This window comes from Salvia hispanica, chromosome 5 (genome assembly GCF_029641045.1).
Source record: "Salvia hispanica isolate PSC_SH4W2 chromosome 5, Shi_PSC_v1, whole genome shotgun sequence".
NCBI classification, from domain to species: Eukaryota; Viridiplantae; Streptophyta; class Magnoliopsida; order Lamiales; family Lamiaceae; genus Salvia; species Salvia hispanica.
The window spans coordinates 45491263-45515265 of record NC_142696.1 but is presented as its reverse complement, the minus strand read 5'-3'; the positions used below and the strand labels follow the sequence as shown (position 1 = coordinate 45515265).

Here is a 24003-nt window from a genome sequence, read left to right as displayed (position 1 = left end):
CCACTTCAGTCTTATCAATTAAGTTGAGTTTCATTAAAACAAACAAAATCCTCTCCTTTTAACTTTTTATATATACATATTTATTGGCTCTAAGAATTACTAATTGCTAAAATGCTTTACATATTTATTCTTAAGAGTACCTCCAAAGGAAGAGGAAGAGATTTATCTCTTTTATATACTAAAATTTTATTCTCCAATGAAAATGATATTTGAAAAGGTATTATACCTTCTTTCATTTTGAAAATGTATTTTTACCACTTCTTGATACAACAACAATAAAGAAGCTCCATCTTTTCCATCCCTTCAAAGATTTTCATTTATTGTTTTTTCCTTCTTTGAATAGAATCCATTTTTCAGAAGCAAAAAACTCCACTTCTACCGGACTAAACTTTAGAAGTACTATAAGTGAAACTATGTTGAATTTCTGCTGTTTATAGAATTTTACTCAAAAGAATGTGATCACTTTCGTGTAGGCTATCTTCATATTTGGATTTGGGGTGCCCTTCCTTATTCACAACGTTGATATTGCGCATTGGGAAAAATGGACTCTGCAGTTCATACTTTGGTCCTGACTGCAGTCTACTGCTACTTACTATTTGTTCACTACTCGAAGTGGAGGGATAAATTGCCACATGAGTGCAATGTTCTTTCATATTGAAAATCTCCTATTTCTATTTTGATCATGTACTTGGTCTAACTTCCAATATAGTTTTGGTACAAACTGTTGGCACTGTAGTATAAGTAAATGACTGTAACAACTACAAGAACTGGGATATAATTCTCAGTATCGACTACTTATCTGCCCGACGGGAGCATCTCTCGCGCACAGGAACTCTGCCATCGTCCACCGAGCCAGTTGGCCGCCGGAAATTTATCTCCACTGCCGAGCGAAACTCGCCGCCGGTGCTTGTTAAAGGAAACACCCTTAACATACTCTACTACTCTTTACAGAAAGACTGATAGATTTCTTATCTTTTATAGTGTAAAATAAATGAACTTTTTTTTTGCCAAAGGTAGAATATCGACTACAAAACACAATCGCAAAATAATTAAAACGTATTATCTTTTTCTTGATAATAATAACTGTATATCTTAGTTCTCGTGTAACAAGCTAGTATCATATCCACTACACCAAATCGATCGATCAATAAAAATAGACCTAGTAGTACAAAAATATAATACACATAATGTTGAATCGGCTTGCCTGAGTTGCCTCTAGTACCAAAACTTCTGATTTACAGTGCATCTCTCTTTAAATAAGTAGCATGATCACCGACGACTGGATATTAGATCAATCACACAAGTTGTTCGATAGAGTATTCTTGATCCAAACCAAGATAACAATCGGAAATGACGATCAACTTCATACCCTAAGGAACAAGAAACATTACCATTAAAAATGGAACAGTAATAGCCGCCAGAACAATGATATATTGTGATGGTTGTTAATGATATATGTTGTAATGCTCTTACCTGGAAGTCTTTCACGTCTGATGGGATATCCATGTTTGTGGTCGAGACATCCTTGAAAGAAACTCTCTTCAATGCATATAGGTGAGAGGAGGCGGTATTTGCCAGGACCAACCACCAAGCTTCATCTTTAAGCTGTTGCAGGGCAGTGTCAGCTTTCTTTTCTTACTAAATGATTGGCAACAAACGTAAAACGTAAGGCTGACCTTGGGAAAGCGAGGAGTAAAAGCTCTTCCTGTTCTCTTATGCCTATTTGTTTTTTCCAATCTCACATTCAGACGGGTACCAGAGTTATCAGCAGCAGTGCGCTTCTGAACCTTTAATCGCACTTGAATGCGAGGAAAATGCTGCAGTTCCTGTGCAGAAGAAAATACCAGCCACGGAGAAAGTATAATGTGAGGATGTTGTTAAAACAAAAAAGAGTTCGATAAACATACATGATTAAATTCCAGCTCATCAACATAATCATGTATGTGGTCATTGCTTGATTCCTCTCCCCGTCATATTAGCCATATTAGTCATATTATATACGTTTCAATAATCAGGCAAGTCTGCAAGAGTGCACTAAATATCTCCCTACGATCCTTGAAATAATAAGTTTGTATTGACATTATTAAAACTGAAAATCTGCACATTTGCAATAGAATAGACGTACCAAGAAAGCATTTTTTGTGTGAACCAACATCATACAAAAATAAGAGGCGCATTTCACAGATAACAAACCTCATGTAACCGCGAGTTGGAACTTTTTGTGAGAAAATGTAAAGAGTCCAAAGGAACATCTAATAACTGCAAAACATTGAAGATTCCTCTCTGGCTCAATGTTTTAACAAGATCATCTGACATGCATGGAAGCATCCATAAGGAGGAATCTTTGTCGCACCATAAACCCTGCAATATGACAACAAAAACGTTATTAGACAAAAAAAGTAATACTATGAATGGAAGGACACTGCTTCAACAAGTCTTATACCTTGCCTATCATAATACAAAAATATGAAAAATACAATAGAACATCCATGTAGCAACCTTTCACCAGTATAAGCTGTGGTATTCTATGTTGACCGAAAGGGCCAGGATATCAAACTGAGAAGATAATTTAACTCAAAAAGGTAGTAACAAATAAGGAAGGGAAAGAAGAAAATTGTAAGGATTAAAGACATCTGTCAGGTATTGCAGAATCCTAGATGTCAAACTAAACAGATTGACTTCGAGTGACAGGTTGGGCCACATTGATAAAGTATAGGGCAATGGAGCGATCTTCTGAAATCTAAGAAATACAGATCTCTGTTGTTTCCAATTTTCCATACGACTTGTAAACATTTCTTAGAATAATTTGAAATCTTCCCGATGAACTGAAAAGAACAAAGGTATAGAATGACCCAATTTCCTCAAAGACATGCATCAACAATCTACTACTGTATATTAAAAACCAAATAAAAATACAAGGAAATCCTTAACTTAAGCTGATTGGATTATAACTATAAATAATTGATCATTAAACTGATTTTATTCTTCTTTCCCTCCTTTGGTACACATCCTAAAGGAAAGAGTCTTATTCCTATTAGTATTATTTATAACAGAAGTAATAGCGTTATATTACCTGCATGACCATTTGTAGGAGATGCATACAAGTAATTGTACTAGAGAGCCATCCACTGTTTGCACACACATCTATCATTGCCTGAAGAATGCGTATACTTTGATCCAGCACTGACTTCAAGTCTGTTACATAGTCAGTGATTGGCAGTTCAACTCGGGAGAAGTGTGCCTGCATCTCGATGTCATATATGTCAGAAACAGATCCAATACATGTGAGTGTCAGGCTGTCAGCACAAAATGTTGCAATAGAGTGTTGAGGTAAAGTACATCACATAAAGCCATCGGAATCGAATTGGTTTGATAGGAGTAAAAAAAGTAGCAGTAACCTGGAACAGAAGATTTGTCTTCACATGAGGGTCATCGAGAAGATTCTTGTCAACCATGTACTGAACCTTACTGGCCAATTCTGCATTGTGGTTTTCCTACAGGAGCAAACAAAATCTATATTCAATACCAACTAGGCAGCTAGATAAAATAAACATCTTTTGCAAGTATAGAAAGAAAAATAAATAGTATGAAGATCTCAGCTGGTTCGAGTTTTGAACAGTCACATTACTTTGTTTAACAAATGAAAACTGCACAAATGAAATGGTCCACACTTACTAAGAGTATGATCTCTGTGATGGAACAACTAACAGTATATCCATTACACTTGCAATTTAGTTGCAGTAAGTTGTGCAGAAATATCATTTACTCGACTAGCTATTTCTGTAAGGATGATAAGACTAAAATGATAAAGAGGACAGCAAGTTAGAGAATCAACTGAACTAATGATTAAAAAAATGATTATAGATCAATAAATCATAATGATCCACATACATCAGAAGGAAAACCTCAAATTCAAAAATGATGCTAAACCAGTAATAAAAATTGATTAGAAATGTTTAACTAAGTGATCCAGATAAATACAACAGCGGAAGAAAAGCCTCAAATTCAAAATGCCGCTAAAGAAGTAATAACATTCAACTTACTTCGTTGTGCCGCACAGGAAGCTCATCATATTCAGAAGCACCAGACAATACATGGAGAAAAACCTAAAAAAGAAAAACATACAAGTATTAAACAAAATACCATAGAAGAAAAGAATAGGCTTTGTAAGATAAAAGCCAACTCACTTCCAGCGATGTGTCTGCTTCTATATTTGAAGCAAACATAGATACAGTTGTGTATTTAAGATAATACTGAGATGCTATTGAGCCCAACATCGTTGGCTCCACTCTGTCTTCTTCAATTTTAATGCAACCGCCATCTTCAAGATCCTCAAATGTGCTCACTACTAAGCTGTTAAGATATGGAAGGACAACAGGAATTACCAACAGTTGAAAAGCAGAATCTAACATAAGAATGTTAAGATAAACTCTTTCCACCTTGACAAGTAAGAACTCAGAGTTCCAGGATCTATGTCCTCTAAGCCATAATATGCTGGATTAACCCCCTGTTATAGAGAGGGAAAAAAAAGTTACAATTCTATACAACCCCAAGTGAACAAGCTATAAATGCATGCCAAACAAGATGCCAAAAGTCCCTCTATTAAACAACAAAGTTTATTGGTTCAAAATTCATTGATGTTATTCAATGCATTACATGTCAGCATACGAGGAAGATGTCATTTATCAAAGATCAGTCAATCGGGATCAGTAAAAGACTCCACTTTTCAAACATAAAAATACATAGCTTATATTTAAGCACAATTTGCATACAAAAGTATTAAGTTGTGAACAGAGATGTATCATCTGCAAATATACAGTTTAGTAGGAGTATGTGATTTCTGTTGCATGAATGATAGTTTAGTTGAGACTTCATAGATCACCCATAATGGCATGGCACTTCACGATACAAGCATAAAACATTTGGAAAATGTGACAGACAGCTAGATACATGTATAATAAGAATAAGACTAGTGAAAGAAAACCAGGAAAAGAGAGCATCAAGATGAGAAATATCTCAAATCATCAGATGTAGAATGTCATACCAATCTACGGAATAGATATGTCCAGGTGAGATAATGTATCGCATCCTCTTTATGACGAATTGTCCCAGAAACTATTTCAGCATTTATGTGATCATGCAACTGTTCTCTCAGGCTGCTTTCAACTGGAAATGGTTCATAGAGGAACTGGAAGAAGGGGGGGGGGGGTTGATTTAGTTCACTTTATTTAGTAAAATAAATAAGAAAAATAATATGCATACAGAGTATTAGATATCATGCCTTTTTGTAGAAGCTTTTTTTGGGTTCATGAACCAGAATAATAGCTTTCCCATGCTGGTCAAACTGAGGCCGTCCAGCTCGACCCATCATTTGTAAAATATCCGTGATTGGAAAATCAACATATCTCTTTGATTTTGCTTCAAAAAATTCTGTTCCCTGGTGACAAGAAGATATAAGATTGATACTTTCTCTCGGGAGTGAAAACATGCCTGTAATTAATATAAGAAGACTGCTTATATGGACAAGACAAGTATGCCAATTCTCATCATGTATAATAAAAGCTAACGCTCCATATCCGTCCGTTATACAACTGTACAAGTTAGCAATCTATCCGAGGTATGTTTCCCGAAAATGTTGGAGATTGTAAAACTCTGAATCATATAAAACATTTCTATAAAAGCTAGTATGGATAGGAGAAGCCTAGTTCTAGAATCTGATCCCAATCACACTAAGTATGCTTAAATATCTGCCACTCTAATCGATTATCTTTATCAATTAACACACACACACACACTCACACATACAAGGGTAGTTTCTCATGAGAACTGCATTTCATGAAAACGCATGAACACTACACTGATCATATAAAGTCACTACATTCACTGTGAAATTAAATAAAGAAATTTTCATCTTGCATGGAATTTGAACCTAGGTGATGCATTCTTCCGGCAAGGCGATGCATCCACCATGGATCTTTGTGATGGTCATTTTCACAATAATTAAGGGTTCTCATTTGAACCCTTTTCATATATGCACAACCATTAACAGAAAGCCAACATTTCACCCACTTAAACTTACTTCTTAAAAATAGAAATTTTTATTCTTATTGCTTTAGTATTGATGCCACAGAGCTTCAAAATATGGTCTAGGGTGGATATTAGGACAAGGCACACAAATGATATTACAATTATGTAGTAAATACACTGTAAGCTTATTTGTGAAGGAGGAGAGAGGTAAGGAAAGTTATCCACAATTTTGATCCACCTTTATAATAACTAAATGAGCTGGAAGGTTTACTCCCCAAGCTAATGTACTGGTGCAGACCAACACCTGAAAGGAAGTAGAGAAAAATAATCATTTGTTGACAGAAAGTTTGATAGAATCTGCACATGAAATTATAGTTTGAGTATAATTGCCTGAATCTTGTTGTTTGCAAAAAGTTCTTCAACAAGTGATCTGTCCTTATCATTCAATCCTGCATGGTGCAATCCAATACCAAACTGCAGAGTGTGCCTAAGGTTCTGATCAGTTACTTGGGAGACTATCATCTGAAGCGATTCTTCAGGTATAGCCAAGAATTGTCTTGGGTGCTCATCTGAAGCTGCATACTGCATTTTTTTTTGGTAGGGGGGGGAGGGTCAATGAAGAAGCTGAGAAAGATCTCAGAGAAACTGAGCACCATAAAGATCCTGACCTGAATGAGGTCCAATGCAGTAAGCCTAGTCTGACGACGAGATGACACAAATATAAGAACCGGTTTTGTTGGTGAATGAGTACATATTGCTGCATATGCCGGTTTGTTCATACTATTCATTCTTGGGCAGTAAAACTTTCCAGGATATCCCTGATGAGAAAGAAAACAATGCAGATAACATTAAAGTATAAGTACTTCCATCCAATTCACTTTGTGAAGTAAGTCTAAAAACAGAAAAACTTGGCATCCACATAATTATAGCAAAAATTAAGACCTGCTAAAACATTAACAGCAAATAACTATTTTATTTGTGTGAATTGAAGACAAAGCCAGCTATAAATACCAGATTACAAAATATGTTGTCAACTACTATTTGTTAATTCTTACTGTCTGAAAAGCCAATACATCTACATAATTCGATCATGATACCTGTGCAGCAATAGAAATTTAATAATCTGACAAGAGGACATCATTTTGATATATTAATTTCAAAGTATTAATTGCCTGACCAATCAGATAGAAGGTCCAAACTTCTTCTATCAATTTCAAATTATTATTCTGCCATTAATTATTTATTGCCCTTTGCCCCTTCCAATATTCAATTTTCCTTCAAGTTCACAATTTTGCATAGACTTCTTCCAGTGCACAGATGTGAGATTTAGTTAACGAGAACTAGTTGGTGAAAGAGATACATGGAAAATGAAACAACAGTAATATTAATAGGAAACAGAGCCAAATTTTCCTACATGGAATCTTGCGTAACTTTAAGCACATACAGTGGCGGTAGCATACTACTAAACATCAGTACTATCTCATATGCAAGTTTCTTGCAGTTCTATGAAGAGAAGACAATGAGGTAATGCACTTGCCTGGATATGAACTTCAAGAGGAACTGGCCTAACACTAGGCTTGAAGTTGAATAAACCAATTTCTTCAACACCCAACCAATCTGCCAAATCACTAGATTCACGGCAAAAGCAATGCTCATTACCCAATGAAAATAATAACAAATAAAATAATGGAAGAAAAAAGTAGTAGTTCCAAAGCAATAACAGAAGGAGCCTCATAATCGTTTATGCCTTCATTTAATTCTAATGACCTAATCAGATATCTATTGAGAATTTGAGATGCAGATATGCCACAGGAGATGGCTTGTCCAGGATTAAAAGATCTGATCATGTGAATAAAAACATAAAATTTCATAAAAAAATTATTTCTAATTTGGAACGAACTCATGGAGTAGACGCGAAAACAGACATTCATGTAGTGTGGTGCTCTAAGTTCCACAGATCTTATAGGTGTAAAAGACTGGCTCTAGAAAAGGTACTAAAAAATATAGAAACCAAATTAATTTGGATAGATTCACATTTCAAAGTGCGCAAAGATGCAACCAATCACCACAACCAAAATGCAATCAAATTTTCCCAGTTGTGGCAACCAAAATGACACCCGTATTGCTAAGACTAAGAGTTTTGTAGTGAACTGGGTAGGAGACAATGGATACTGAACACTTCCTTTTTATTTCAGTTGTCTAACATAAACATGTAACTGGTTGTTCCAATTCCCAAAAGTTTTAAGTGAAAATTTATACAAAGAGTGGATCGGGTGTCAAATTTTGCGTTAAAATTTTTATTTGAAAGTTGTGGTTTTGTACTGTACAACATTTTTTCCAGTGGAAGTACACTCAAAGCATACTAAAATATGCACAAGAGTAGAAGGAATGAAAAACCTTCATTTGATAATATCTTAAAGTTATTATAAAAATGGATAGCTAGAGCTTACTGTGCATTTGCTAAAGCTGTTGAAAGACCAACAAATCGAACTGGCCGTTCTGTCTGTGATGATATATATCTCATTCGAGATACAATTACCTATTAAAACAAAAGATCTATTAAATGCTAGACATAGATTCCAAAAATATCTTGCCTTCATATCAAAATAAAATATCTATGAAATATTACACCCTATAAGCCGTAGAGACATCAAGTATCATACTGTCATACCTCCAATATGGGTCCACGGTCAGCCCCAAGCAAATGAATCTCATCCAATATCATAAGCCCAACCTAGATATGTTGAGCAACAAACCCTTAAGCCAATAATCTAATGTGAATTCAAAATGCAAATCTAGAACTAAGAAGGAAAAATGAGAAGCAGCTGAACAAAGAAAATAAACATTTCTTTCCATTTAAGTGTTGCACAAAATATTTTTACCTTCTTAACATAGGATCTAGAATGCCAATTTCGACTGATACCATCCCATTTTTCTGGGGTAGAAATTATAATGTCAGCTGATAACAGAGCTGTCAAATCTGGAGTATACTCCCCTGTCAATTCCACCTAATAACAAAGACATGTTAGACTAGTTACGCTTGCACTAATGAGTGTACAAGAGGAAAAATGCAGCACCATATGTTTCCCAAGCTGCGAGACAAGCCGCTTTCTCCAATCATTCATCCTTTCTCGCACGAGAGCCTTTAGAGGTGCTATATAGATAACCTGCATTAATGTAACAAGCAACAACTTAATTATCGAGGAGATTAAAAGAACGATCAGAAGGTTCAGATCTCTTGGAGAATGACATAAACATAACAACACGCTGGACAAAGCTCTGGTATTGTTTCACAAACGACCAAACTTTGTGTATGGCTGTGCATACTATTTAAATATAATGTCTTTAATATATAGGACAATTGATTGAGTCCTAGAAGTATTGAGTCTACATTTAGAAAATACAATGCTAGTGTTGAGGTTTGGCAAACATATTGATCAGCACAGAAGACAATAAGGCAAGTACTCTTACACTGTTAAGCTTCTCCATACAAGGTTAGCAGATGATACGGCCCACTTCACAGAAAAAGGGCTTATTTCATCACCTATCGATCCTAAAGAGACACTTGGCAGTTTTTGAAATACTTTAGCCCACTAGATTATCACAAGAAGTTATTAGTAGTTATAAATAGTCAGCTAATACCACAAATAAGGGACAGAGCAATATTGCTGACTTCAATTCTAGGCATGGCACGGTTTCGGTTGGCTGGGTACCAAGACTCCCAATACATGTCCAATAAGGGATAAAACAGGTATTGGCTGTTACGGATATTCGGATTGATGAAGATTTTTAATTTGAAAACCCTTGGTTTCCCATCCCATGTGGATTTCCAACTTTTACATATTTTAATTCATTTGATTTACTGTCGGCAAGAAAACTTTAAATTCAGCTCATTTCTTGACTCGTACAAGATACAGCCACCTTTAAGGGCCTCATATGTTTTCTGTGCTTAATGCTGTCGAGACTAAGTCATTCTTGATCAAATGGGAAGGGTTTCATGTAAAAGCAACTTCTATATTGTATGGACTAATTCCTGATCATGTTCAAGTAATCAAATCAGGAGAACTTAAAAAAAAGATCTTATATGTTGTAGTACATCATGGCAAATTCCAAGCCTGATAAGCAATAAGCTTAGTCTGTGAACATATGTCCATTAATTTACTTATTCATGCAACTTCTTGCCATATAACATGCTTCTAACAGCTTACGAGGTATTCTTTGCATGAACAAAGATATCTCAAACTTCTAAGCTTCATAGTTAACACACAATACCTAACGGTTAAGAGAACTACCTTCATATCAGGCTGAGTATTAAACAGATGGAGCATGGCAAGCTCAGCTGATATGGTTTTACCACTTCCTGTCGGAGCTCCAAGAAGAACATTTTGGTCTGTGTGATACAGCACATGAAAAGCCTGTTGTGATTACAATAACTCATGTCAGAAAAAATAATAAATAATACTCAAAAGCTCAAGCTAGATTGAGAAGAGTACAGGAAAACAACAAAGGAGGGGGAGTCTATGCAGGCAAAGCAAAGGAAACTGGCAAGTTTCATCCAAACCTGCGTCTGTATGGGGTTAAAATGTGTGAATCTGTACAATGCTTCATAAGTTCCATTTGCAAGTGCAGTCACGGGAAGTGGTTTCAGGTCAAGGAGTTCCGTATGAGTTGTATGAGCCTGAAGGAACACAAGAAAGCTTTAAGATTAAAACCGTTCACACTGTTCTAAACATAAATATCAATGAATCTCAAAATCACCTCTGGGAGCATGAGGTTCTGGAAGGATATAGTGTAGAAAGACTCTGAATGCAACCATGAATCTGAAATTGCACGGATGAAGTACTGGGGAGGATGTGGCTCAAATATTGGAACAGTGAAGGAGAGCTTCTGAGGCTCCCCTTTGGCCATTTTCTTTGTTAATGTGAAGAGCTCTGAGTGATATATATGGTCATTCTCAGAATCCTACAAAGCAAAATTATCAACCATTGGTTCAGTTACTCAAAGAGGGTAGAGCTTGCTGAGAATGTTGACAGATAAGCTCAAAAACCTTCCAAATGTGAAATATATATCAATGATAGTTGATGACAGCTAAGGAAGGTTACATCAAGACGTCCTATAATTTCTTCTTGGTTGACTTAATTTAAAAAAGTTTATATTCAAAATTAGCTGAGACATAAAGGACTTCAGCAGTAAAACCATCTGCCCTGGCTTTCAACACATTTTCTGAGTTTAAGGAGCATTATTGAGTATATGTTCAGACACTTACTAATGAATCATTAAGAGAAAAACAAGGAACTCGTAACTTAACTTTGTTCACACACGCATCCATGGGTTGAACTTTGACTATAGATAGTGGTATCTTCTATGTAGATATCTAGAGGAGAGATGATTTGTAAAGCATGATATAGTTTATGGTAGTGAAAATTGAATTTAAAATGTGTCAACTTCTCCCCTCCTAAGACTTGCACCTGTCACAACTATAAGGTTTGCGTAAATAGATTCAATCAAGAGACATGACACCCTTCCCTATGCTTTTCTAAAAACAAGCTTCCGCAAGCCATGAATTGCATAATGAGAAACCATTAGCCTTTAAAATTTCTGAGGACACAAGAAGCAAGTGAGCATAGAAGCACCTCAACCAAAATCCACCAGCGCAGAGCAGTACCATGAAAACGATCCTTCCAGATGAACTCAGGTGTAATGGTCAAATCAACCTAATCAGGAAAGACATCATTGCTTAGTATGACGCTTTACTGGTACATAACAATTCATTAGCTTCAAGAAATTTAGAAGCATCACCAACTTGTCATTTACCTTTAGAACAGTTCTTGTTATTGGACTTACTGTAGCAACTAACTGGACCATTGGGAAATATCCCAGGTATTGCTTCACCAACTTCAGTGAAAAGTTAAACGGAAGTCACAGAATATCCCAAGCTTAATAGCTCAAAAGTGAAACAAAATCTGGTTCAAGTGTCAAATTACCAAAGTCCAGTGAGCAATACCTTTCCACCAGGTGCATAGCGAATTAAAGCTCCAATGTCTTTCTCCTCCATCTCATATAGGCGATCCAAGTCCACCCCTCTTTCTTCAAGCTTCCTCAATATCTAAGGCAGAAAGAATTAGAAAAGTTCAACTTAATTACGCAAAAGGTAAACAATATGTATGTTTACTTCTGTAGAAATATCTCTATCAAACTGTCTGAGTGGATGCTGGTGGGGCCAAATTTGACGATCCACAGCTTTGCAGTACTCCAGCATGAATGAAGACATTTCACTCCATCCTCGCCGCAAACAAATCTCAAATAAAGCTCGCATAATGCGAGCTAAACTTGAACTTATGTAAGATGCATCAGAAACTAGTGAAAAAGAATCAATTGCACCCCTGGATATGTATAACTGCAAGATATTTTATAATCATGAGACAAAGGGTGATATATTGTTTATATCGAGCCTCGAACCAGTTAGTAACAGCCACTAACCTGAATAAGAATAGACACTTTTCCATGTTTATTTGAAGGACCACCCTTGATTTCCAAAGGACATGAGCGAGCTAACGTTTCCAGCTCATTTTGTTCTTCCTCTCGAACAACAATATTTTCAAATTCAGAAGAATGTGCAACCATGTCAATTACCTACAAGAAGTACAAACTAAAATTCTTTCCCAAGACAAATGAATTTGCAAGTAGCAAAGAAAGGCAAGAGTGTAAAAATGCAAATAATGTTCCTTGAATACAGAAAATATCAATGTTAAGACAAAGTGACAAAGGACAAAGGTAAGTGCACACATAAGTAGTCATATAACGTCTTGGTCATAGAATGGAAGTAGAAAAGGGTAGATATCATGATTGCTTACCTCACTATCATTCATGTGGCGTCTCAACAATTCATTGTAAGTTTCGACACTAGAATAATGAATGTAAAAGTGGCTAGCTATGCGACCAAGCTCTGTACAATAAAAGTTCCCACTTTTCTCATCAAAGCGCATCATTTTTGCCTTGTCAAGAGCTCGTGCCGCATCCGATACCAGAGCTCTTTGTTTCAGGCTCAGTGATGGATCTGCAACTACCTGCCAGGTTTCAACATCTAATTTAGCTTAGGGAATATAAGGGGGAAGGGGCACACTTTTATGTATTTACATATATGTAGAGGAAGGGAGAGAGAGTGAGAATAGTAGACAAGAGCTATATGCACGAATACCACTGTCCACACACGAGAGAAATCTAGGTAATAGGGTAAAGCAAAAGCCTCCTCCAAATGAATCATGAATGTAAAAGTGGCCACTGGTATATGTTTCTATGGAGGTAATACAATTTTGAAATTAGTAATCTGGAGTTCAAATTCAACCCCTGAAGTATAACTTGATATCCTGAGATCATTTTGGAGAGAACTGTCTGTCCTATGAAGCAACACAAGTACAGGGGCAGCACATCCAGTGATTACTCATATAGGGGTTACAAAGTGGTAATTTGATAAGAGGAACAATTATATGAATAGTGATCTAATATCCCAATTCCTCAGAATGAACCATATCCCTCAATATTGTGGGCAAGGAAAAGGTGGGGGGGAGGTAATGTTTACAATATTAGACCATATCATATTTAAAGAAAAACAACAGAGCACTTCCACACTCAGTAGTTTTTCTGCTTTTCATCTATATTGTTTTTTGCCTTTATGTTAATGTTTTTGCTGTTTTTACCAGCAAGTGGGCCTCAAGGGAGGAAAAGACCAGAATATTTCTAGAAAAAGTGAACACTTTAGACACAGAATCACATAGACCAAGGCCAGGCATGTTTTCATGCAAACTAAAAGAAAATTAACTACAGAATATACCTCATCCCATCCAATGCCATATGCCAGAGGATTCATTTTCATCCTTATGAAAAGATATGTGTACCCCAGCCAAGCACAAGCTTCCTTGACATTTGTTACAGTGCCCAATGCCACCTCAGCATTCAGGTTATCTTTCAAAGAGGTTATAAACTGCCAAAAAATACAGGGAATTAAGCAAGACGTCAGCAATCAAATACACATAATTTCGGTCATAGCCAATTTCAAGCATTAGTTGAACTACTGGTGGCCACTTGCCCATGATCTTCACAAATCATGGTCGATGACAATAGAGAACCCACAAAAACAATGATGTGTTTCTCTAAACATAAAGATGTTTCGATATTTTAAAAGAATAAGAGAAACACTTCCTAACTATTGGACCAGGAGATAAGTAACGCAAGTAGATGAATGTCTGAACCTCATGTGAACATTCATCAACCTAGTTCGACTCTACTGTTCTTACTTGAACTGGATTAAATCATCTGTATTCTTGCAAGCCAAGATGGAATTGTTTCGGATCACTACAAGCCATCCATGAATTGTTTTGTCTAGTTGGATTGCAACCAGCCAAGTGTATATGTGGAAACAAGAGACAAGCAAGGACATACCTGGCTCTCAATGGGAAGTTGACTTGTCAAAAGCCGCAAATAGTAGGCTAATTTTTCATGACTCGTGATTATAATGCCTTCACCACTTTTATCAAATTGAGGTCTCCCAGCACGCCCAAATATCTATAGGAACACTTGTGACCTCAGAAACACTTACAATGGAAAAAAATGAACTAAGTAGCAGCAAGCATGATGTTGGATCTCACCTGCATAACATCAAGCATGCCAAGATCACGCCATCCACCAGCCTTTGGGTCATAAATTTGAGTTCCCTGGCAATGGCACAACGAGCATAAAAGAATCACAAGACTGATTATGAACTATCACAACATGCATATAAAGCATGGTTGACTCCAGCAAAAGTATTTGATTCCATTGCTGAGATTTTTAAGTAGATTACAAAATTTCCTAGCAAATTGAATAAGCCATAGGAGAAATTCAAACAACAAAAAAATAACACCACAGGCTAAACTTTAACTAAGCAAGAAGCAAAACATGAAAAATAGGGTTGGCTGAGTACAGCAAAAAATGATACGATTCCGAAAGGAAAGGGCATTGGAGGGACAATTTAGTGTTTAACTTCTCTATCATTCCATTAGAAAGTGGAGGCAAAAGGAAGGATACATCAGGAGAGTTAAGTAGGTTTCCTTGCATATCTACTTATTTCTGGATTAGACTTTAACTGAGTTAATATATAGGAGACCTTAACCAGTTAATTACATCAAAGCTAAGAGCAGATTTATCTTTAAAAGATCTAGCAGACATGTCATGAACTAAAGGAAACAATTCCACTAGAAGCAGGTTCAGAAAGACAATGAGTACCAAGAAGAACTGGATAGAGAAGACATTACAGGAAAAGAAAACGTGAAAATCTGATCTACTAAATTCATGGAGACCCCTGACTACTTCCCCTCTAAATAAACAAGACATGCTATAGCACACTGATCTGGAGATATAATTAAAGTAGAACAACCTTAATCACCACAGTATGAGCAGGCAGATTAACTCCCCACGCCAAAGTTGCTGTGCATACGAGTACCTAGCACAAAAATTGTATATTAGAGGAAGATCAATATCATAAGAGAAAAGTAGCATCCCTGAAGAGAAACTGTAGCAGATACCTTTAATAGTCCCTCAGAGAAAAGCCGCTCAGTCAGACCTCTGTCAGCGCGTAGCATCCCAGCATGATGGATGCCAACAGCATAGTCAAAAAATTGGACCAATTGCCTATTTCTGGACTTCAACACGTCTTTCTGGGTTGCATAAGTTCATGTAAAAGGATAAATATAACATAAAAAACTAAACTACATTGGATTGACATCATATCAAAGTTATCAACAACAGCACCCTGCCTTGATAAGTCCCTGCTGAGGATGTGAAGCATTTGTGAAAAGGTCGAAGTCCTCATGTAATTTGGCCATATCTATCTGTATATTAAATCGCACAATAAGGTCATAACACTGATGCATTTAACTATAATAAGCAATCTATACAAATGCAATAAAAATTTAAAAATTATATTTCACTTATATATCTGTGCTGTGTACAAGAAATGAAATTTTACATCATCACTTTCGACATCGCTCTTTCTCACTCATTGGTAAAGGTCACTAAATGAAGTAGGCAATAGGCATACATTGGATTCTAAAAAATGTGGTGAATGATTTATTTTTATCGAATCTTGCCAGCTCATGTTTTAAAAAAGCCAACTTTCACGGGAGATCAATGTTCCAACTCTATGTTATTGTGGCTGAATGGAACTTCGAGGATGGAGAAGAATCACAGAGGAGGTGTGGGATATAGTAAAGTTTTTGAGTTCCTTGGTCAGCCTCAAATGAGTGTATGACAAAGATTTTTTGGCCATTTTTGTTTTTGATAATGCCAAAGAGGCTAGAGTTCAATTCGTAGTTAGACTGATTTCACCTTTAGGGATTTCTCATGCCTTTGTAATAGAACTTTTTGATTTCTGAATTAAATTTATTTATTATCAAATAAGGTCCAATTTTCAGTTGCACCTTCTAATGAGTAAGGTAAGGCACATTTTTCACTACAAAATTATATACAGGGGTGTGTACTCAAGCTAAATTTATTGAATGCTTAAAGACTCACGAGCCTATTTGTCAACTGAGTTCAACTAGACTAATAATAAGTATCGCAAGTATAAAAATACAAGAGAAAAACAATAAAGTAGTGAGTATATATGCTTGATCTGGTACACCAACTTATAAACAAGCTTGTCTGCATGCTAATGCCCCAAGTAGCGTCGAGCTGTATCTTAATCAGTAATTTATTCTATTTATATGCCTAAAATAATGCAAATGCCTCAAAGTAAGATATCACGTCTTAGTCCTACCCTTTTTTGCCTTTAATACATATTTCAATCTCAATACAATGTTTTTTAAGGAAAAAGAAAAAGAACTAGATTATCAAGATTTGTCCAAATGAAGTCTACTGTCTATGCACATATTTATGTGCATACAAGTTCAGAACAAAACAGGTTGTATCTGAAATGCTTAATGGAATATTAAACCGATGGAACACTATTAATGGTCAGCCATACAATTGACTTACTGTTTAGCAAGCCAAGAAGTTAATTTTCAAATAAAAAAGTTTAGACCCGTATTTAATTCCGAAGGGTGGTTTTAGATCTAGAAACACGTAAACAAGTAAATTTAGACCCGTATTGCATTTCCAAATTGTTCATCCAACAAGCCAGCAATACATTTACAAAAATGTGATAAATAGTGTCACATATTACCAGTTTTTCGGCAGTTTTTCCTGTGTCTTTGCGCGAATGAACAAAAACCATAACCTGATGTCCTCGCCTCAGCGAATCAACCACCTGCACTAAAAAGTACATTAGTACAACAAAACTGGCAAAAATTAACTGCATAGAACATATGTACTGAATGAACCTTATTGAAGCATATCTCATTCATCAGTTCATTACGAGCTGCAAAGTTGTGTTCAGAAATCCCGATGTAATGCTGCTGAAGAGGTACTGGCCTATAGCTTGAGTCAAAGAAGAATAGCCCAGTGTCTGGATTTACTCTCAGAAATTGTGCAACCTAATTTTGCACAAGTTTAGATGTTTACAGATCAGGAAGGACAAAGTTTATCCATAAATGCAACTCAAATTGAATTTTACTCTCATTAGAAAATGATATGAGAAATTCTAGCACGCTACCTCCAGATAATTTGGTAAAGTGGCAGAAAGGCCAACAATGCGTATCATGCTTTGGGTAGATTCAACCTGTAGAGACACAAAAATAGAATTATCTAACAAAATTACTCCACAGTAAGACATATCATCCAATGGGGAAATGTGTCTCTTTCTTAATAAATTTCCTAAATAATGTCTGGAAACCAAGTTTAGATTATGAAACAACTTCCCTTTCAAAAAATTTGGTGTATGATGAAGATCTTCAACATGATTTCCACAAATTTATGGTTATATGCACATGGTAGGATTGAAACATAGCAAGTGAAACTAGCAAACAATTATGGAGCATAACTTTCTATAAGTAATACACAATTTAAATCTCCCAGCTGTCTCTAGAGTTTGAATATACTCTATCTGTAAGTTTTAAAAAAATTGCTTATACAATCTTCAGTTCTTAACACAGCTCTTATAATAGGAGATGAAAAAACTATAAGAAACACTACTAGAATCAGGTTGTGCAGAATCTGCAGATCATGTACTTGTTTATTACATACGAGATAGAGCAACATGAGGAAAAAGAACACTAATTGATATTACCATGGAAGCCTAAAACAAGTACTATCTGTCAAAGAAATGTAACTGGTGTTTTCTAGGCACACCAAAAAAAACGAGGATTGCACAGAAGGTGGAAGTACAGCACAGTACAGCATACGTAAACAACTTAATAGCAACATCAACTAACTAATACATCACATCATACCTGACGAAGAGTGCGAGCTACTAATGCTTCAATAACGGGACCTCTGTCATCATTCAACAAATGTACTTCATCAATGATTAGGAGCTTCACGAGCATGGAGAGTGACATATCACTGCTTTTACGAGTAATGACGTCCCACTTTTCAGGAGTAGTTACAATCATCTAAAATACATTAAAAAAGAGTAATTATGGCAGAACTGTCCAATTATGCAAGCAAAACTAAGTTATGTTCTTTAATTATCTAATGCCACAAGAAATTCAATTCAACCCATGATACACGAATTAATGCATAACCTGTGTCTCTTCAAGCTCATTTTTTGAGAGTTGCATATCACCAGTAAGTTCTCTCACGGTTATGTTTAGCGGGGCTAACCGATGGCTGAATGTTGATGTGACCTCCGCAGCTAATGCCTAGAAAATACTGACTGAACATTAGAACTCATTACAAGATATTGATAGTTAGTTGGGTGAATATTTGGTACAAGATATTTGTAGTCACGTGAAAAGTAAAAGAAATTACCTTCATAGGAGCAACATAAACTATCTTGAATTCATCTTTATGCAAATAACCATCTTTAAAGTGTTGTCCAATCTGGTGCAAATATTCAGACAAAGCAATTTAATGTGTTTGTATGTAGAAAACTTCTTAAGAAATGATCAAGCAGAATAAGTAGCTAGTGATGGAACTTCCTTGCTAAAGGAAAGTGCAAATACATATTCTGTCCTATTTGATATGTATGAAATAGCACAAAAAAAGATCAAAGAACGAAACATGAGACTATCCAGAGCTCTAGTCCCCTCAAACTTTCTAATAATCCATCCGTCCACAAAAAAAATAGCGACATCTTTCTACTTCCGTCCGTCCACCAAAATTAGTCACATACTAAAAATGGAAAGTAACACCCAATTTATTATCTTATCTTTTCTATTTCCCAATCTAATAGCAAAACCAGTAACAGTGCAAACAAGGTGCATTTTCACATACAATTATACATTCAATTAAAAAATTCCTTTATATTTTTTGGGTTGCAGACATTGTAAAGGATGACTTGCCAATTTCTATTTCAAACAAGTACACACATTCAACAAGAAAGGGAGTATTATTCACACCTCATGTAGAATAGAAATCATAGCTATGTTGGTTTTTCCAGCCCCAGTTGGTGCACAGACCTGCAAGAAAATAGCAGTTTCCAATACATGTTAACTCTTTCCTCCTGGGCAACCAATTAAAATTGCAAAGTACAGTGATTTGTCCACCAGTATATTTGTGTTGCTATAATAAGTCGTTTGGAATATTCTGCTCTGTATCCGGTTCAAAGACTCGTAACCTTGAAAAGCAGCTTGTGCTATGTCATCTAGCTCCTTGATGTCAATCTGTCATAAACACATTAAGACTCATTTTAGATGAAAATGGAACTTCCGCAAGCAACAACAAAGTTACACAGGAGCCAAGCTTTGAGAAGTTGGTTGAAAGAGGCGACCCACTTTGTTAACAAGCAAAGGGGTAGAAAGCAATCAAAAGAAAATAACCAAAAGTACTAAGAAACTACAGTCTACAGCCCACTACTGAAAAATATTATGCTTCTTTTTAAAGTAACACATACCAGCTTCTCCCCAGGTTTCAGTGGTGCAGTTGGTGTAGGCGGAACAATGACTTCTTCATATCCCTTGTAATGCTTTCTCACAGTGCCCTGAGGAAGGGCAGTGGCAGCAAACTGGGCCCCATCACCATGCCCCACAAGATCATCAAGTATATTTTTCTTCTCACTTGCTTGAAGTAAGGAACTGAAAGAAAACGAAGACAAGTCGTTCTCAGTTCCATGATCCATCCCACGCCTACTCTTTTTCTCCTCCTTGCGCCGGAGTTTATCAATTTGTTTCTCGGACTCTGTTTGAACAGTTACCTATGCAACACAAATAAAATTGAACATGTCAAAATTCATAGCCCAAGTGTTCAACTACTATGAAAGATGAAATATTAACTAAATAGCATCATCACCTGAGTGGCATAACTAGGATATTTTATCTGTGTGTTTGAAGTTGATCTATCAGATTTCAGGACAAGAAGTCCATGATGGATGCTTTCAACAAGGTCCTTTCTGTGCTGCCAGATGCAAAAGGAGAGTTCATAAAAAAAACAATAATAACAGAATGATCTAACAAATCATTATAAATTAGCGTGATTCAGCATGTAGGTTATAACCAGTTTACTTAGGTTCATAGGTAACTGTTTTTGTTTGATATCTTGCAAACATAATCTTAGTATTTGTTTGATTTTTATTTGATGACTACCAGGACGAAAACTGTTACTCCCTCCGTCCCTTAAATTTTGTCACATTTTGACCGGGAACGGGTTTTTAAGAAATATGATGGAAAGTGGGTTGAAAAAGTTAGTGGGATGCGGGTTCTACTTTTAAATATTAGTTTTATTATAAAATGTTAGTGGAATGTAGTAAAAAGTGAAATGTGACAAATTTGTGGGACGGACGAAAATGGAAAGATGTGACAAATTTTCATGGACGGAGGGAGTATTTTGAAATATTATGTTGATGAATACCATATCCCATATTTTTAAATTACTCAGACAACCATCATTTTTCACATTTCCACTAGCTTCTTTTGAATAAATGAGTCAGTAAGAAAAGGAATATGGTCATGAAAATAAATGATGCTATCCTCACCATAATAAGGTCCTGAACAATTTCGAACGAGCTATCACCAACAAAATCCAGCAAATCACCAGCGATCTGCCGATACATCATCATTCAATATGAATCCAGCACATAAGTTAGAATACCAAATTCACGTCATTCAGAACAAAGCATTATTAATATGATTTATATACCTCATCTCCAGGTTTCTCTGAATCGAGAATCCTGCAAATTGTCATTGCCAGTTCATCTCGAGGAAGCTGTGAAGTACTAGCACTGACAATTCTATCACATGCATCTCTCAACCACTCTAGGTCATAACTACCTGCACTGACAGCAGTATGAGAATTCGCAGAGCCAAGACTATTGGACCATCCATCATGATTGGAAGATGATGTGCCAGTTTCCTCGAAAAAATCTTCTCCATTCTCTATTGAAATATCCACTAGAAAGCGAGCCGGAGGTTGGAATGCAAGATCTGCTCCAAATTCCACATCCTCACTGCCTTCACTGGTCAGTTCAGGTAAATAGTCAAATCCATGTTCCTTGTTCTGCAAAGAAGAAAGCCTCTCCACCAGTGATGCAACCTTCAGTATGTTTGCATCCAAAACAGTATGACCAACAAGTTTTTGCAACTCAAACCTGAATCACATAACATTTTTCAATAATTAACCTGAGAATGACTATAAAGAATCCCACGTTTTCTGATGTGAACACATGATTAGAACCATGAGTAAGATTAACATGGGGTGACAACTCAAAAAAGACCAGATAAATTGTGTGTTCAATCTCAAACTTGAACCATAAATTATTTTAACATCTTGTTGGGTCTTCCTAAAGTCAACATTAGTTTTTCCCTCTTTTGTGTATTCAAAGATTATTTTAGTTTTCAAACTCTACACTCTTCTAAACTTTTAAGATAAATAAATAACTCATACAAAGAAGACTGTGCGCATCACAATTAGCCATCTGAACACAATGACCGCACAGTCAGTGCACTTAGGTGCATTTCAAGAGGATATAAATCTCATAAAATAACAAGCAACATACTCGAGAACGGTATCAAAATCATTTGCATATTATAACATGATCGTGGAAAACAAATAACTTAAAATTAAACCAGAATTTCTTAGCTCATCCTGATTATACACTCATATGGATAATATCACATTCAACACTTCCACCAAAAGTAAATTCCTCAATCCATCCATATAAAAGACTAAGAACAAAGCCTCACTTTTTTGACAAAATTATTCTGTCCCTTTCATCCTCTTCGGATTCAGAAGTCCCACTGAATAGCCTATACGCCTTTATTGCAACTTCTTGGAACTCCTCAGACACCACTTCACCACCCATCAACTCAACCACAGCCACCACAAATTGCTTGTACAATTGCCGCACCTCAAAAGAAGCTGCACAACAATATGCATAGTGCATAACTAACAACTACAGCAACAAGCAAGAAATGAACTCCAAACTTTAAACAAAAAAAAAAGCATGCATCTAAGTTTAGCAACAGTTTACACAAGCAAAACAGTCATCCATGCACAGTCAAAGAATTCAGCAGGAGTACCTTCATCCCACCGATAAATGATCTTGCGCGCCAGTTCCGACTCTCCAGACGCAGCTGTAGAGCTAGTGAACCAAACAGAAACCAGAACACCAGGATATCAAACAATGATCGTTCAAAACACGAAAAGACACTTGGAAAATGACAACGGTTCCAACTTCAACATTTACACGCGCATTTACCTAGTGCGATTGAGGTTTTGGAGGAAGGATTTACGATTGAGATACGCTTGATCGGCATCGAATGGTGATCTGAGAGAATTAGTTAAGCGCGGGAGTTCCATCAACATTTTGTGCGATGAATTTGGGCGATTGTGCTCTTTCAGCAGCAGAGTAAACGGAGAACTGTTCGCAAAATTGTGGGTTTTGGTATTTATATCTGGGAGTCGGTTTAATAAATGGGTCGGATCCTAAAATCTAGTACCCGATATCCGACCCGATTTTGATTTTGGATACCCGACGGGCCGCGGCTGGGCAGTAGAGGAGAGCTCGTTGCGGCCGGTGCTGGGAGAGGAGACGACGCCGCCGTTGGGAGAAGAGACGGCGCTGGCGGTGGGCGCCGGCGGAGAGAGACGTAGGCGAGAGGGCAGGGAGGCGTGTTTGATGTAAGTTAGTAACTCAGTAAATATCATTAATCATAACATTTTATTACTTAAAACTTTAAAAATTAAAACTAATATATTGGCAATTAGAAATTATAATATAAAGCGGACAAATTTCCTATTTGGGTTTGTTAATAACTAAAAATATGCAAATTAGAATTAACACACTATTTATTACTACAATTTTTTTAAAAATCGGATAATTCGAGGATAACCGATCGGGTATCGGGTTACCCGATATCAGAAAATCCAAAATTCTCAATACCCGATTCCGATCCGAAACCCTAAAATCAGGTTTCGAATATCTAATTACCCGACTTTTCCGATCCGAAACCCGAAAAATGGATTCTCGATATCCATTTTTGACATACCTACTCCTAGTAATAGTATCCTTTTGTGATAATTATGCACGGTGCAGTTTACGAAAAATATTATCAAAATTGTGTAGTACTTTAAAAAATTAACGATGAGTGATTTTCTTAGTTTAGTTTAAATTTCGACAAATTGGCTATCATTTTGGGATGTCAATCTAACCAGAAATCCGTGGGTCGGCCCGAATAGCCCGATCAAATTAGTGGGTTGTGGGTGTGGCTGTAGTTTTGTAATCCGAATACAAAATGGGTTAAACGTGTTAGCCCAAATGCTTGGCATGTTAAACGAGTCGGCCCGGTGGGTTGCAACTTTTAATTAAAAAATAGTACTACTTTTTTAGGGGTTTTTGTATTTTTGAATGTCATGTGGCACAATCATTAGTCTATTCAATCTTCATTTTACATTTTTCCACTTATCTCA

At 36.3% G+C, this 24003-nt stretch overlaps 1 protein-coding gene across 1 annotated transcript; it reads right to left on the bottom strand.

The window, feature by feature from the left end:
• Positions 1 to 1046: 1046 nt before the first annotated feature.
• LOC125186981 (U5 small nuclear ribonucleoprotein helicase) lies at positions 1047 to 23211 on the bottom strand. The gene is made up of 49 exons (XM_048083471.2): positions 22793 to 23211; positions 22614 to 22675; positions 22278 to 22452; positions 21235 to 21682; positions 21071 to 21136; positions 20389 to 20493; positions 19994 to 20293; positions 19647 to 19763; positions 19500 to 19559; positions 18910 to 18981; positions 18684 to 18800; positions 18390 to 18551; positions 17654 to 17719; positions 17382 to 17534; positions 17225 to 17308; positions 15819 to 15893; positions 15588 to 15719; positions 15440 to 15505; positions 14673 to 14738; positions 14467 to 14589; positions 13859 to 14008; positions 12882 to 13094; positions 12508 to 12660; positions 12200 to 12424; positions 12032 to 12133; positions 11842 to 11922; positions 11661 to 11741; positions 10786 to 10989; positions 10589 to 10705; positions 10320 to 10442; positions 9105 to 9194; positions 8910 to 9035; positions 8699 to 8761; positions 8478 to 8566; positions 7565 to 7655; positions 6696 to 6845; positions 6418 to 6609; positions 6266 to 6331; positions 5282 to 5437; positions 5045 to 5188; positions 4440 to 4507; positions 4188 to 4353; positions 4044 to 4106; positions 3399 to 3494; positions 3074 to 3241; positions 2194 to 2361; positions 1677 to 1826; positions 1474 to 1605; positions 1047 to 1370 (listed from the first exon to the last, which is right to left on the bottom strand). Exons 1-49 carry the CDS (start codon positions 22897 to 22899, stop codon positions 1296 to 1298), a joined length of 6258 nt encoding a protein of 2085 aa, XP_047939428.1. The 5' UTR covers positions 22900 to 23211; the 3' UTR covers positions 1047 to 1295.
• Between the last annotated feature and the right edge of the window lie 792 nt (positions 23212 to 24003).

Excerpts from the sequence above, each read along its gene's own strand:
- LOC125186981 (XM_048083471.2), bottom strand. The coding sequence starts at position 22,899 with ATGTTGATGGAACTCCCGCGCTTAACTAATTCTCTCAGATCACCATTC. Across the intron at positions 2,362-3,073 it reads TCCTACAAATGGTCATGCAG|GGTTTATGGTGCGACAAAGA; the intron begins GTAATATAACGC and ends GTCATATTGCAG. Across the intron at positions 1,371-1,473 it reads CAGACGTGAAAGACTTCCAG|GGTATGAAGTTGATCGTCAT; the intron begins GTAAGAGCATTA and ends CTTGTTCCTTAG.